Source organism: Triturus cristatus, chromosome 6, assembly GCF_964204655.1.
Source record: "Triturus cristatus chromosome 6, aTriCri1.1, whole genome shotgun sequence".
Lineage (NCBI taxonomy): Eukaryota > Metazoa > Chordata > Amphibia > Caudata > Salamandridae > Triturus > Triturus cristatus.
The window spans coordinates 605266983-605281984 of NC_140589.1; the positions used below are offsets into that span (position 1 = coordinate 605266983).

General features: G+C 45.7%; 1 protein-coding gene across 26 annotated transcripts in view; it reads right to left on the bottom strand.

Moving 5' to 3' along the window:
• SYNCRIP (synaptotagmin binding cytoplasmic RNA interacting protein) overlaps positions 1-15002 on the bottom strand; it is a 509168-nt gene that overhangs the window by 76511 nt on the left and 417655 nt on the right. For all 26 annotated transcript variants that reach the window (XM_085611064.1, XM_085611075.1, XM_085611073.1 and 23 more), the window contains one exon: positions 4275-4396. In XM_085611064.1, the coding sequence (XP_085467190.1) occupies positions 4275-4396 (122 nt within the window). The remainder of the gene's footprint in view (positions 1-4274; positions 4397-15002) is intronic.

Genomic DNA, 15002 nt, shown 5'->3' on the forward strand with positions numbered 1-15002 from the left:
TCCCACTGACGCATCTGCATTGCTTGAGGCTTCCAAACAGTAGTGCTTGGTAAAAGTGTGTCGGTTGGACCAGGTTGCCGCTCTACAGATCTGATGAAGAGGCACACCGGCAAAAAGAGCGTGGATGAAGAAATTGCTCTTGTAGAGTGCGCGCTCTTGGGGTTACCTGCAAAGGTCTTCCCGCTTGTTCATAGCAAACAAATTGCAGCAGAAATCAAACAAGCTATGGTTGGTTTGGAGACAGAATGTCCTTGACGTAATCTACCATATGCCACAAACAGTTGGTCTGATTTATGTATTGTTGCTGTCCGTTGTAAATAGAACTTGAGACATCTTCTGATGTCAAGGGAATGCAAGGCCCTTTCCGCAGCTGTGAGAGAATTTGGGAAAAAGGTCTTTAAAATTATAGGTTTATTAAGGTGGAAGTCCGCAGAAACTTTTGGCATGAAGCTGGGATTAGTGCGCAGCACTACAGATTGCGATGTAAATTCCAGAAAAGGTGGATTAATACTGAACGCTTGAAGGTCACTGACTCTTCTGGTTGATGTCAGAGCCAATAGCAAAGAAACCTTCCAAGAAAGGAATTTTAAGTCCACTTTATGAATAGGTTCGAAGGGGTGCCGCATAAGTTGTGTAAGCGCTACATTAAGGTGCCAGGATGGAGGTGGACGTCGAATAGGGGTAAACATCCGAAACAACCCCTTGAAGAATTGCTGAATGACTATTTGAATAAAGAGAATTAGAAGCATCCTGCCGAAACCTTGAAATCGCCGCCAAGAACACCTTCAAAGTAGAATGGGAGAGGCACGATCTCGCCAAATGACGAAAGAACGGTAAAAGTTGTTCGGGTTTTGCATGAATTGGGTGTATATTGACAGATTGACACCACATGCAAAACTTCTTCCATTTTAGTTTGTAAGTTTTAATAGTAGCAGGTGCTCGAGCATTAGCTATAACTTCCTGACAGTCCGCAGGAATATTTAGGTGTGTGAATTCAAGGTGTTGAGGAGCCATGCCCCTAATCTCAACAAAGCTGGGTCCGGGTGTCAGATATGTCCATTCTGGATGGACAGAAGGTTCGGTATTGGCCGAAACTGAATGGGTTCACACTCCAAGAGGAGGAGAAGTTCGGTGCACCAGTATTGGCGAGGCCACCTGGTAGCAATGAGGATCATGCGGCAAGGTTGTTTCTTGATCTTGTGGAGAACTCGTGGAACCAACGGAATCGGTGAGAAGGCGTAGGCATATGTCTGCGACCAGTTCATCGAAAACGCATTTCCGCATGAGTCTTTGTGGGGAACCCAACTTGCAAAGGATGGGCATTTGCAGTTCTGGCTGGTCGCAAACAGGTCTAAATCTGGGCGCGCCCACTCTCGAAAAACTCTGATTAAGGTTGGTTGATGTAGCTCCCACTCGTGGTTGGATGTTGTGGACCTGCTGAGGGAATCCGCTAGAACATTGGCGACCCCTGGAACATGAATGGCTGAAAGGCTGATCCTGTGACTAATCGCCCAGTCCCAAATCTCTTGAGCTTGTTGAGATAGTAGGGCTGACTTTGTCCCTCCCTGCTTGTTCAAGTAATGCATACTTGTAGTATTGTACGTTCGAATTAGTACTGATGCTTCTCGAATGATGGTTCAAAATGAATTCAGAGCCAAGAAAATGGCTCGTAACTCCAGAAGGTTGATATGCCACTTCTTTTGCTGGAAAGTCCATCTGCCGTTGACCGTCAACCCTTGAAGGTGCCCCCCCCCCCCAATCCCTCGAGGGAAGCATCTGTGGTTATAGTGAAATCCGGCATTTTGACCAGAAATGCACATCCTTCCCTTATGTTCTTTATTTGGCTCCACCAATGAAAGGCTTTTTGCATCCTAAGAGTGATGCGAACGATGTCCTCGAAAGACCCCAAAATCTGTAGCCATTGAAGGTTGAATTCCTTTTGCAATGGCCTCATTCTGTAACGGCAGTTTGGTATCAGAGGGAGGCCAGAAGAAATCATCCCTAGGAAAGGCTTGCCTTCTACTTCCTCTTCAAAAAAGGCTTCTCCACCTTCAGAATCTAAGCCGGTTACGCCCCGAAGAAAGACTGGAAAGTCTATGGCATCAAAAAGACTTCCTGACAAAGATTTACCTCAGCAGAAAGCTTTGACTGCTCCTTCGTCGACGATTATCATCGTCTACTTTACTTCTACGTCGACGGTTACCTTCTCGTCGCAGAGACCAAAGATTATCATGGCATCAGCTTCTTCTCAGTCGACGCTGGTCTCAGTTGCTGTTCGACCCATCTCGTCGACGAAGGAGATTTCATCTCTCATCAGCACTCGGTCGATGGTAAGGGTTAAGAAGATCTCGACGATGCGTCGACGGCCACCTCGTCGACGAAGACTGCCTCCTCCTCGTCTTGACTTGAGCAGGACACAGCAGACAGTCCCTTACTTCGTTAGTCACCATGTGCAGTCTTAGTCAGAGCAAACTCTCTTTGCTCATACCTGGCTTATCTTTAGAAAACCCCCTCAGGGTAGGATGAGGTTGGTAGTCAGTGGGCTACTAGGTTCTCTCTCTCCTGATGACCACTTCCTGGGAAGTGTGGCTTCTGGCTATCCCAGAATGCACAGTTTTTGCCCACGCCAAAAATGGTGAGACCCTTCTCTCAACACTCAGAGCTCCTTAGCACAACCCCAGAGGTGTGGCTACAAAGGGGCTAGACACCCCTGGAAAAAAAAATTGGTTTGACAATTAGCTACTCTCCTGTCTCTAGCGCCAGCCTGTTTGCCGAAACAAAAGAGTGCCCCGCTCATTACTCATTTGCCTTTCAAAGGCGGATTCTCCTTTGAAGCGCACATTTAGGGCTAACACATGTGTGGCTTCCTGAAGGAGAGACTGACACTGCTCTCCCTTGCAGGCCCATATTGTGCCCTTCCCAGGGAGTCATTAGCATGTCTCCTTAGGAGGGTAGAAAGTGGTCTGCAAGGCAAGCCCCGTGCAGATAAGTAGGAGGGCAATGGAAACCTTGGACAACTGAAGTGGCTACTTCTATGCCCAGCAGTAACATTAAAATTGAGCAAACCATTAAATGCGATTCAATGCACAGATTCCTTTGATGCCAAACAGTACCAACCTTAGTAGTACCATTCAGAAGTTAGTAGGTCTGTAGTGCCAGCCTGTAACTCTGGTCCTGCCAGTGGGGCTACTAGCCTTTACACAGTGAAAACAACGATTTAGGGTTTTTACTGTTGAAACGTAAAAGTACAGGTTCCACTTTTTCACACAAAGCAATCTGCCTTAGGGCTCGTTAGGCCGGACATATGGGCGACTTACATTCAGTAACAAGCATTGGCATAGCCAATCGGTCTCGCCTTTGGGACCTTATAAGTGTTTAGCCATGCAACAGTTGCATAACTAAATACTTCTAAGGTCCCAAAAGCGAGACCTATTGGCTATGCAAAGCAGCCGTGAAAGTGAAAATGATCGCGATCAAACATCAAAGCGGCCGTGAAAGTGAAAGTAATCGCGGTAAAGCGCGGCGCGCGCCTGCGCACTGTAGCTCTAGGCTGGCCTGGTAGCACTTTTTGGAGCCCTCTCAAGAAGTCTCAACAGACAAGCGCATGCGCTGGGTCAGGAGAGACCTAAAAAGGGAGGACTGGGTTTTTCCATTACCTTAAATGGCCAAGTCGAGTTAAGAGTTTTAAACGGTCCTTCCAGTCTGTAGTGGCAGACTGGGAGCCATGTTTTACCTTGTCCCACTCAGGGTGGCACAACAAGTGGTGCAGGCTCTAGGTACCCCCCCCCCGCACCATATACTAGGGACTTACAAGTTATTTAGGTTATGTCAATTGGGGACACCAGTATCTCGTTGTCAAAATGTAGGTGGTAAGCCTGTAAAAAGCTGTTTCTAGTCTTATGATCCTTCTGGTGGCAATAAGAAAATTTTAAACTAGTTCTGAAAAAGAGAACAGGCGTTAAGGACATTGCCTGGGCCCCAGACTGGATGTTTATGCAAGGAGCTTCCTTTATTCTAAAATTATGAAGTATTAGATGAGATTTGTGTGGCTACTAAAAAGGTGTTGGTTTGATTTAATAGAACAAACAGTATACATCCTGTCTACAGGATGACGATAGCAGGATTGGTGCGCAGAAAGCTGCGGGGAAGTGGGGCTTGGAGTATGCGAGTTGGAGTTTTAACAGTTCTAGTGCATCATCTTAGGTACTGTTCAGTGTCACAGTATTCAATATGCATGATGGGAGGATACGGAAAAATGGATGTTGATTACTCACATTTGATTTTTAGCAGCTTGCCTCTGGGCTTTACGTTCTTTCCTTTTTTGATCTGGTGGTTTGGCAAAGACGATTTCAATATTTTCTCCTTCTACATCCTTGCCATTCATTTCTTCTAATGCCTAAAACACAGTACAAAGTATTTAAAAATGTAGAAATGAAGAATGATCACAAACTGATATGACACTTGCTGCCAGTTGATGAAAACGTACTGATGCTAACTTGAGATGTGCATTAGTTTTTAGAGTATGGGATCTTGCATGAATTTATGCATGTGTTGCCTCCAATGAGAAAGCACAAAAGGACTTTTATTTTCTTCATGTTTGCAGACGTTACTCAGAGTATCTATTCTACTCCTTAAGTACATATTCCAGACTTCATCCACGGTTAGAATATATCCTACCAATAGGTCTATGGGACCAGATGACAGCAGCACATGATTAGGGAATGTAACAATTCTGAAGCCAGACACAGCCCCTCCAAAAACAGTAAGTTTCAGGACTCCAGTCTAACACTCTGGCAGTACCAAACATGTATTTGTAGTTATAAAAAATGTTTGCAGCAGAATTGTATAGCATATATGGGAAAGAGTGTGGACTAGGCATTTAACAGTCACTATTGCGAAAAAGGATTAGTAACTTCCTGTATTATTTCATAGTGTGGCCATGTCTTGGTGTTCTGGAGAAATCTTCGATTACTGTGCAGTAATGATGAAATGGTAAGATAAATTACTTAATTGCAATGTTGGCTACCACCTACTGAGATGCTAGGACCCAAGAAGCGAAACAGTGCAATATTCCTACAAAAGCCAAACAAGTGTCTCTAAAGAAAATGTTACTGTAGTGCTTTAGATTCATATGCTGTTCATACTATTATTATCTAGTGTTAAGCATGTCATAATTTGCTTTTCATCTAAGTAGTCCTCAGTTTAGAGCTATCACGGGTCTCCCACTAAACCATTACACAGGACTAAGTGGGGGGGGGGCGGGGTGTCAGTAGACCTTATAAGACAAACTAGATGTACTGTGCACTGTGAGCAATGTACTGAGAGCAAAGTAAAATACTACGCATCAATTTGATTCAGGGGAGGCAGGAGGGTGCACACAATGAATATAAACCACTACAACCGACAAACACCTGTTTTTAAGTAGAATATTTCATTTGTAGCATGTACTATTGTAGATACACGAGGTAATATGCAGTGTCTGCGATAAGCGGTCACTTGCGAGTAGATGTGTGGAGAAAGGTTTTTAAAATAGTTTACCCACCTCAAGTCTCTAGATGGTCTTGACTATCCACCTAGTACTGTTTTGAGATTGTGTGTGATGTTGACCATTGTACACCTCACTGTGTAAAACACTTACCAACCCCCTTTGGCACCAGTAGGTTTCACCTGTCAAATTTAGCCCAACCCTGGGTAGTTGTGGAACTGAACAGCCAGGCTTACACACAGGAACAAGTGTAAAGCATCTGAACCACACCAAAACAATAGAAAAAGAAATTAACACTTGTATTCTGACAGAAATTTATAAAAAAGAAATTAGATACTTATATAATTTTGATATTTCAACTAAAAAGATCCAGATATGTAGATTTTACAAGGTACAGTAACAAAATGGTTAACTTACCAGTAGGAATAGTTTTGCAGCTTGAAGAGTTTTCTGGATTCACATGATGTGCATTATTCTGCCATCTAGTGGTTGGGTCCGGAATTGTCTTGTTTAAGGTTTTTTTTTGGTCTCGTCGACCACCATTTGGTGCCAGGTACGTCCGCTGTGTGACGTCAGACGGTATCCTGGGGGTTGACGTGTGTGGTAGGCATCTTCAGATTTTTTTTTAGGTCTCACCTACGCAGCACGCATAAGCTGCCTAGGAGGACCTTTAGCCGTCGCTCTGCCCTTTTTGGAAGCACACACTCAAGCTTGTGGCGACATCCAGCTTGCGGAAGGGCGCAGGGACGCGCCACAAGCACGAGTGCAGTGCTTCCAAAAAGAGCAGACTGCGCACGCACGCACCACTCCCGGGCTTGTTAGGTCTCGCCTAGGCCAATCGCAGGCACCCACGCTTTACTTTGGTAAAGCGCAGGTGCGCGATTGCTGCACAAGTAAAAAAAGGAATATGCTACTTACCAGTATGCATCTGTTCTTGGCATGTAGAGCTGCAGATCTGCACACTTTTGCATAGATCGCCATCTGGTGTTGGGCCCGGATGTTTGCAGTTTGTTTTTCCTCATGGAAAGTCTTTGGAAGTCACGAGGTCGGCGACTCCTCCTTTGGATGGTATTGCGCATGGGCTTCGGCTCCATCCTCAGATTGTTTTTCGCCAGCAGGGAAAGATGGAGCGTAGTAATAACAGTGAAGAAACCCATGTGTGTATCTAAATAAGATAAACTGGAACAGATACAGGTAGCCGGGGAGGCGGGTGGGCGTATGTTGATCTGCAGCTCTACATGCCAAGAACAGATGTATACTGGTAAGTAGCATATTCCGTTCGAGGCATATGAGCTGCAGATTACAAACTTTTGCATAGACTATACAGCAGTTCCCAACCTTAGCGGCGACCACCGGTATCTGTTGCAGTGGTTTGAAATAATGTTTTGAGTACAGCCTGGCCCACACTATCTTGTTGCTTAGTTTGCACATCTACACAATAGTGTTTAGTGAAAGTGTGCGGTGTTGACCATGTAGCTGCTTTGCAGATATCTAATGGGATGTTCCCTAAAAATGCCATGAAAGCCCCAAACTTTCGTGTAGAATGGGCTTTAGGGGGAACGGATAGCGTTTGTTTTGCTTTGTAGTAGCACATCTGAATGCATTTTACAATCCATCTAGCTATCCCGGATTTTGAGATGGGGTTGCCCTTGTGTGGTGGAGAGAAAGAGACAAACAATTGTTTGGTCTTTCGGAGAGGTTGTGTTCTCCTGATGTAGTAGAGTAAGGCTCGTTTGACATCTAGTGTGTGCAGGAATTTTGGATTGGTACGGAGAACAACTTTGTTATGCTGCATCTGAAGAAAAGATTCTTGTATGGTAAGCACTTGTATCTCACTGACCCTTTTAAGGGAAGTGATGGCTACAAGGAAAGCAGTTTTCCATGTTAGGAATTGCAGTTCACATTTGTGTAAAGGTTCGAAGGGAGGCCCCATTAGCTTTGTGAGAACAATATTTAGGTTCCATACAGGTGAGGGTGGTACTCTGGGGGGAATTATTCTTTTTAGGCCTTCCATGAAGGCTTTAATGGCAGGTACTCTAAAGAGTGAAAGATGTTGCCTGCTTTGTAAGTAAGCTGCAATTGCTGCGAGGTGTAGTCGAATGGACGTATAGGCTAAATTACACCTTTGTAGGTGGAGTAAGTAGCCTATGATGTGTTGAATGGACACGTCCAGGGGATTGATGGTGTTATGGCAATAAACAACAAATAGTTTCCACTTGGCAGCGTAGCACGCTCTAGTGGTAGGTCGTCTAGCTTCTCTGATGACGTTCATACAGTCAGGGGGAAGATTTAGGTACCCAAATTCTAGTACTTCAGGAGCCAGATCGCAAGGTTGAGCTGAGCTGGGTCCGGGTGCCTGATCTCTCCATGGTTCTGGGTTAGGAGGCATGGTGAGAGGTGTAGCTTTTGATGTGGTACTACAGAAAGTTCCAGCAGCGTGGTGTACCACGGTTGTCTGGCCCACGTTGGAGCTACTAGGATTAGTGTGAGGGAGTGTTGTTGTAGTTTGCGCACCACTAATGGAATGAGTGGGAGAGGCGGAAAAGAGTACGCAAATTTGCCTGACCAGTTCATCCATATCGCATTTCCTTTGGACAATGGGTGTGGGTATCTGGCGGCGACGCTTGGGCATTTTATGTTTTCGTGGGTGGCGAAAAGGTCTATCTGTGGATGCCCCCACATTTGAAAGAACGGATAAAGAACCTGTGGGTGAAGTTCCCACTCGTGTAGTTGTTGCGTTTGTCTGCTGAGCAGATCTGCCATGATGTTTTGGACTCCTGGGACATGTTGAGCTAGGAGAAAGATTTTGTGGGGAATTGCCCATCTCCATATGCTCTGTGCTAATTGAGAGAGCTGTGGAGTGTGTGTGCCGCCTTGTTTTTGTATACAATACATGGCCGCCATGTCTGTGCGAATGAGGACTGCCTTGCCTGAAATCTGTGTCTGAAAAGATTTTAGGGCTAAAAAGATTGCTAGTAACTCCAGCTGGTTGATATGGAGTAACTTTTGTTGAGGCGTCCATGTGCCCTGCACGGTGAGGTGTAATAGGTGAGCTCCCCAGCCGGAGAGCGATGCGTCCGTTGTTAGTATTATCTGGGGAACCGGGTCCAGGAACGGTCGACCTTTGGAAAGGTTTGTGGTGTTCCACCACTAAAGAGAGCGATGGGTGCGACCGTCTACCAATACCAGATTGGTCAGTTGACCTTGGGCCTGGTTCCATTGGTGCGCTAAGCACTCTTGGAGGACGCATCTGGAGTCTTGCATGGGAAACTATGAAAATGCAAGACGGTCATCATCCCTATTAGTTGCATGAACACTCGTGCTGGAAGGGAGTGTTGAGGTATGAATTTTTGTCGCAAAGCCTGAATGCTTGGAATCCTGGCCGGATTGGGGTAGGCTATCGCTTTTAAGGTGTCTATGGTGGCACCGAGGTATTGTTTTATGTGGGATGGTTGTAGCTGGGACTTTTGGTGGTTCACCGTGAAGCCTAGTTGGTGAAGTAGTTAGATTGTGGTGGCGGTGTGGCGTACACATTGGTTGTATGAAGTGGCTTTTATCAGCCAATCGTCTAGGTATGGGAAGACGTGAATGTGCTGTCTTCTCAAGTGTGCCGCCACCACCGCCAGGCACTTGGTGAATACCCGTGGTGCTATTGTGACTCCGAACGGGAGCACTTTGAATTGGTAGTGTTGTCCGTCCACTACAAATGTGAGGTACTTTCTGTGAGCATGGTGTACTGGAATGTGGAAGTATGCGTCTTTTAAGTCCAGTGTGGTGAGGAAGTCGTTCTGGGAGAGGAGCGGAAGTACCTGCTGAAGCGTTAGCATGTGAAAATGGTCTGAGTGTATGTATTGTTTAGGGGCCGGAGATCTAGAATAGGTCGTAGAGTCTCGTCCCTTTTTGGTATGAGAAAATATAGGGAGTAGACCATATTTTGTTGATTGACAGGAACGTGTTCTATTGCCTGTTTTTGTAGGAGGGAGATTACCTCCTGCTTTAGTAATGTTGAATGTTCTTGTGACATTGGGAGTTGCCTGGGTGGAATTTTTTTGGGGGTAGATGTTAGTTCTAGGCAGTAGCCGGACCGAATTATTTGGGTCACCCATTTGTCTGAGGTGATGGTCTCCCAGACATGAAGGAAATTTTGGAGTCTGCCCCCGACCAGAGTGGAATGGTCTGGGGAGAGCGGGGGGAAGTAATTGGGTAGGAGGTGTGGCAGAACGGGCGTTGTTTGATTTGCCTCTGCCCTTGTTGTGGTTACCCCTGTAGCCACCTCTTTGGTGACCTTTTGTAAAGGTGGTCGGAGTAGGGGATTTGTATGATGTGGACGCTGTGTCTGAGGAGTAGCCTCTGGATGTACTCCGAAAGACGGAGCGGCGAAAGGAGCGTCTGGGCAGTGAGACTGTAAGGCCCCCATGGATTTTGCGGTATCCGTGTCCTTTTTCATCTTTTCTAAGGCCTCATCCACCTTTGGCCCGAATAGATGTTCCTGGTCAAAGGGATGGTTAAGGATGGAGGCTTGTACTTCTGGTTTAAAACCAGATACCCTTAGCCAAGCATGGCGACGGAGAAGGACGCTGGTGTTAATGGCCCTGGAGGCTGTGTCTGCTGCATCTAGGGCACAACGTATGGAGGTATTCGTGATTGTTTTACCCTCTTGAATTACCTCCTTGGCCCTAACTTTATATTTTTCAGGGAGATGGTGCATTATGCTTTCCAATTCGTCATAATGAGCCCTGTCATATCTGGCCAGCAGTGCCTGAGTGTTTGCTATACGCCATATGTTGGCCGCCTGGGATGCTGTGCGTTTGCCTGATGCATCTAGCAGTTTTGATTCCTTGTCAGGTGGTGGTGCATCACTGACGCTTGTGAATTTGCCCTTTTACGTGCCGTAGATACTACTAAGGAATCTAGTGGCGCTGGTCCTCTGATGTGAGAGGGATCTGAGGGAGCAGGTTTGTATTTTTTTTCAATACGTGGGTTAATGACCCTGGCTCTAACAGGGTCCTTAAAAACTTCTGCTGCATGCTTTATCACCCCTTTGAGCATGGGCAGTATGGAGGTGGACCTATGTGAAGTATAAAATGTGTCTAGGAGGAAATCTTCCTCCACGGGGTCGGTATGCAAGTCCACCCCGTGATAATGTGCTGCCCTTTGCAGAAGATGGTTGAACCCTAATGAATCTCCTAGTGGAGATGGCCTAGAAGGGTAAATATCGTTTTGTGGGACGTTGGGGATATCTGGAATATTGGTACTCACGACCCTCTGCGCCGGAGTGAAGTCTTACACATCTGACTCGTCGGCCCCGGAAGCGCTGACAAGGTCCTCTTCAGTGCGATGATGTTCCGGATCGTCGATGTCGTGTGCCATGTTCCTTCTGGCTCTTCGGTCCCGAATAGTCTTTTCGGATCGGAAAGACTTACAGGATGGACAGTCTCGAGCCTCGTGTTCGGGGGAGAGGCAGAGGTTGCATACCTCATGAAGATCGGTGTGGGGAAATTAGGACCCACAGAGAGCACTTTTTAAATGGAGTTATTTCCATGAGCCGGGACCGGAGCCTGGGTAGGCCCGAAGGCCGCCGTCGACGACTGGAACCGAAGGTTTGGGTCGATGAGAAGGCGCGCTGATTGAAGAGATCGCGATCGAAACAATACAGCGATTGGGGTGAGGATTGCGCGTGGATCATCGAACTGGAAGCTGTTCGAACCGGGGCGCGAAGATTACACCCGAGCCCGTTGGCGAAAAAAAACAATCTGAGGATGGAGCTGAAGCCCATGTGCAATACCATCCAAAGGAGGAGTCACCGACCTCGTGACTTCCAAAGACTTTCCAAGAGGAAAAACAAACTGCAAACATCCGGGCCCAACACCAGATGGCGATCTATGCAAAAGTGTGTAATCTGCAGCTCATATGCCTCGAACAGAGATGTGTTTTTCTATTTCTTTACTTTTGTAGCAATCGCAGCACCCACGCTTTACCTTTAACATGGTTAAAGTAAAGCACGGGTGCCACGATTGTAGCAAAAGTAAACAAATAGAAACAAGCATTGACATAGCCAATAGGTCTCCCTTTTTGGCTAAACACTTATAAGGTCCCAAAGTCGAGACCTATTGGCTATGCCAATGCTTGTGTTACCTTATCGAGGACCGGAAAAACATCTTCTGCAAGGTATCATTGCTGCAGTGTCTGAGGTGAGCTAACGGTGTTAACTTGGTCTCATTGTTATATCCGCTTTCAGAAGAACTGCGCTCCAAAGTTTAAAGCCGTTTCAATATTTATCAAGATGAAGGTAGGACTAGGATGACGTACTTATCTGAACAAAACCTACTCATTACAAAACGCATTTCAATGCGTCATTGTGTCTGCAAAGCGTGTTTACAGTGTGTTGAGTACATAGCTCTTGCCTACGTTACGGTGATGTGGAACTGGTGCGTGCACACGCATGTGCGCACCTGCTCGTAGCATGAGGGGCTAAAGAGTGGAGCACGAGCCGCTCAGATCTGTGTGGCCCCTGTGCTGTGCGTCAGAGGTTCTGCTCTTGTCTTGGAGTCTCATAGCCATAAATGATTACCACTGAACTCGGCAGTCACCACCCGTTATTTACAGGGCTCAAAGCTCCAGCGACAAGCTTGCTTTCATTCTAAAAAAGAACGACAGTGGCCACGAACATCCAGGCGATTAAACAAACAGATTTGATACCTGGAACTGTACAGCGACACAGAAGCATGTTCATTTGTTTTATTTTTCACAGAACTGTTTTTGTGCAATTGAACATTTGTCTCCCTGAATTTTCAGCTTTCTCGAGTAGGAGACTTTCCCTATGTTGTTCACAGAAGAACAAGTACCCAAATTATTCAAGAAAGGCAATTTGTTTAGAAAAGAGGATGCAAGAAGTCACGATGTTACCACCCCCTGGCGCTGACTGTTGTGCTTCCCCATTCTGAGCAGTGATGAGCTGCTGAAGCCCCAGTCTGTGATCACCCCTCCCTCTGTGATCACCCCTCCCTCCATAGCACCACGGAGCAGCACTTCACGGTTGTAAAGGAACAGAACAGCAGCAGAATTGATAAAAGCCTTTTAATCTGAAACCATTGACAAAGTTTAGGGTGTGCCCATTGGCTGCGCGTGGACATCTGTGCTTGTGTTCTCCTGGAGCTGTGTACATGGACTTCTCATCGCTTCGATAATTCACACAGATGCTCATACGTGGTTTGCCTCGACCAGTTTGGGGCTGCTTTTGAAAGTACAACCCTCGATGCGTTTTTAAACGTACTGTCTTATATTGATGTGCATTTATTTGACTTATTTGAATGACAAATTGAGACATATTTGCTACTAAATACTGAACTTTTATTTCCCTGCAAATGCAGAAGTGTTTATAGTTGGGTGTACTTAGAGAACAGATTTTCTGATGGATTTTGGCTTATATTTTGGACTAATTGACCAGTTCACAACTAGAAGCATTATTGTGATTAAGAACATATTAATTTTAGTGTATAACATATCTATAAAATACTTGTTTCTGTGAATGCTCCATTTTTGACATGAGAATCTAGGAACTAGGAGCCTATGTAACCTTTGCCAAGGATCACAGGGTTGGTAAAGAGACAAGTCGAGTTATAGCCTAGGCCTCTTGATTCCAACGTCTGCGCCTTAGCTAATAAACCTCATATTGCCTGAAATCTGGCTAATGTCACTTGCAGGCAATATAGAAACATGATAGGACGCACAATACAATAATGATTTGGTTTGCCTGGTTTTAGCTCATTTCTGATCATTGTAAAGTTATTGCATTTGTGTAAAGATTCGATGTTGTGGGTCTGAGTTCATAGCTTCAAGATTGTGAGCTAACCTCAATGTCCTCTTTCTCTGTGGGTGTGCACGTTCTGAACGAGAAAGGAAGGTCAGTTTCATGCAAGCACTGACTGTGTGAAGGGGATTGTAACTTGCAAGTGTTCGCAATATCTGTGTACATTGAGCTCTTATACATATGTGAACTCATCATCGCCAGATGTGTGCAAAGTTGCAATGTTTTTTTGCAACTTTAGCAAATATCTATGGAAACACTGCAGCTTCTTGGAGAAGGGCCACCATGAGGGTAGGGCTGTCAGAGAACTTTGGGGACGAACATCAGTCAATATTTCTTAATAATTGGATGTTTTGTGGCTTATTATAGTGTGCACCCTCAGAAGATTTTTGACCATGCGCCACACAAGCAACGGACAGGCCTTTCTTAAAGGTTGCAACAGTTTATGCTATCTCACATTTGCTTCAAAATCTTGACTTTTGCAACTAATTATGCTGCAATAGCTAAAATGAAGGGACACATCCTGCATACATGTGGATTGTGCAAATAAAAACTGCAAAAGATAAACATGCATGGAATTGTCTATATACATTTTCCATCTTGTCTGGGTTCGATCAGAATGAAAATTATTCCTCAGTGCTATGAACTTTTTATCGCACAATGCAAAGAAAAACTTTGCAAAGAATCATTTAAACTACAAATGTCAGCAAATATTGGAAAGGATGAAAACCTGAAACTCTGCAAAACATCACTCATGAAAAGATTGATTTTTACGCCCTTTACAATAATATGATGATTTTGTGAATATTTGTAATATCCATGTCCATTGATGGCCCTGGCTTTTTTATCAAGGTCCACATGGGGGGATAACTTTATGGGCAATTAAAGGTTTTCTGATATCTCCAGGCCCGGGACTACTGCACCCAAAAATAACTGGTGCATTAATTAAAAGCCTCTAAACACTAAACCTGGACCTGGTAGAGGAGCTGCTGGGTCTGCAGGCAGCTACTGCGCCTGACCCTTACCCACCCTTCTCCTACAGCTCCCCTCAACTCCTCTCTTTAATTCTGCTCTACTCCTGGCCCTTAACCACCACCGGCCACGCCACCAGACCATGTGTAAAAACAAAGCCCCTTGTAGAGTGATGTGGATTTGGGCTAGTTATGCTTCAGGACTGGGAAAACATACACTTGTACTCACTCTTTCCAGGTCCGCATGATCTTCCCCGTTCCAGAGATAACCAAAAATGCCCATTTTTTGGTGGAGGAATGTGAGAAAGTGCCATCTTTCGTGCATGGTATGCCCCCACTTTTTGCAGAATTGCTGAATGTACTTTGACTGAGTGTGCCCTGGACTCCTGCCAATCAGGTGCCCAGGGCCTATGTTCCTTCCCTAAAAACCAAAAACCCAAATTGGCAAACCCTGGCCACATCTCAGCCCCTGGTAAATGGTACTCTAGGTACCCAGGGCCTTGTGACCAGGGAAGGCCTCGAAGGGCTGCAGCACTCATTGTGCCACCCTTAGAGGCCCTGTACCCTAACACACACACACTGCCCTTGCAAGCTGAGTGTCTGGGTACAGGACAAAACAAAGTCGACATGGTACACATCCCTGTGTGCCATGCCCACCACCTACACTGCCCTGCAATACATCAGCCACCCTTCTAGCTGGGAGCCCTATGCCAGTGGTGTGGGCACAGGAGCCATGTGC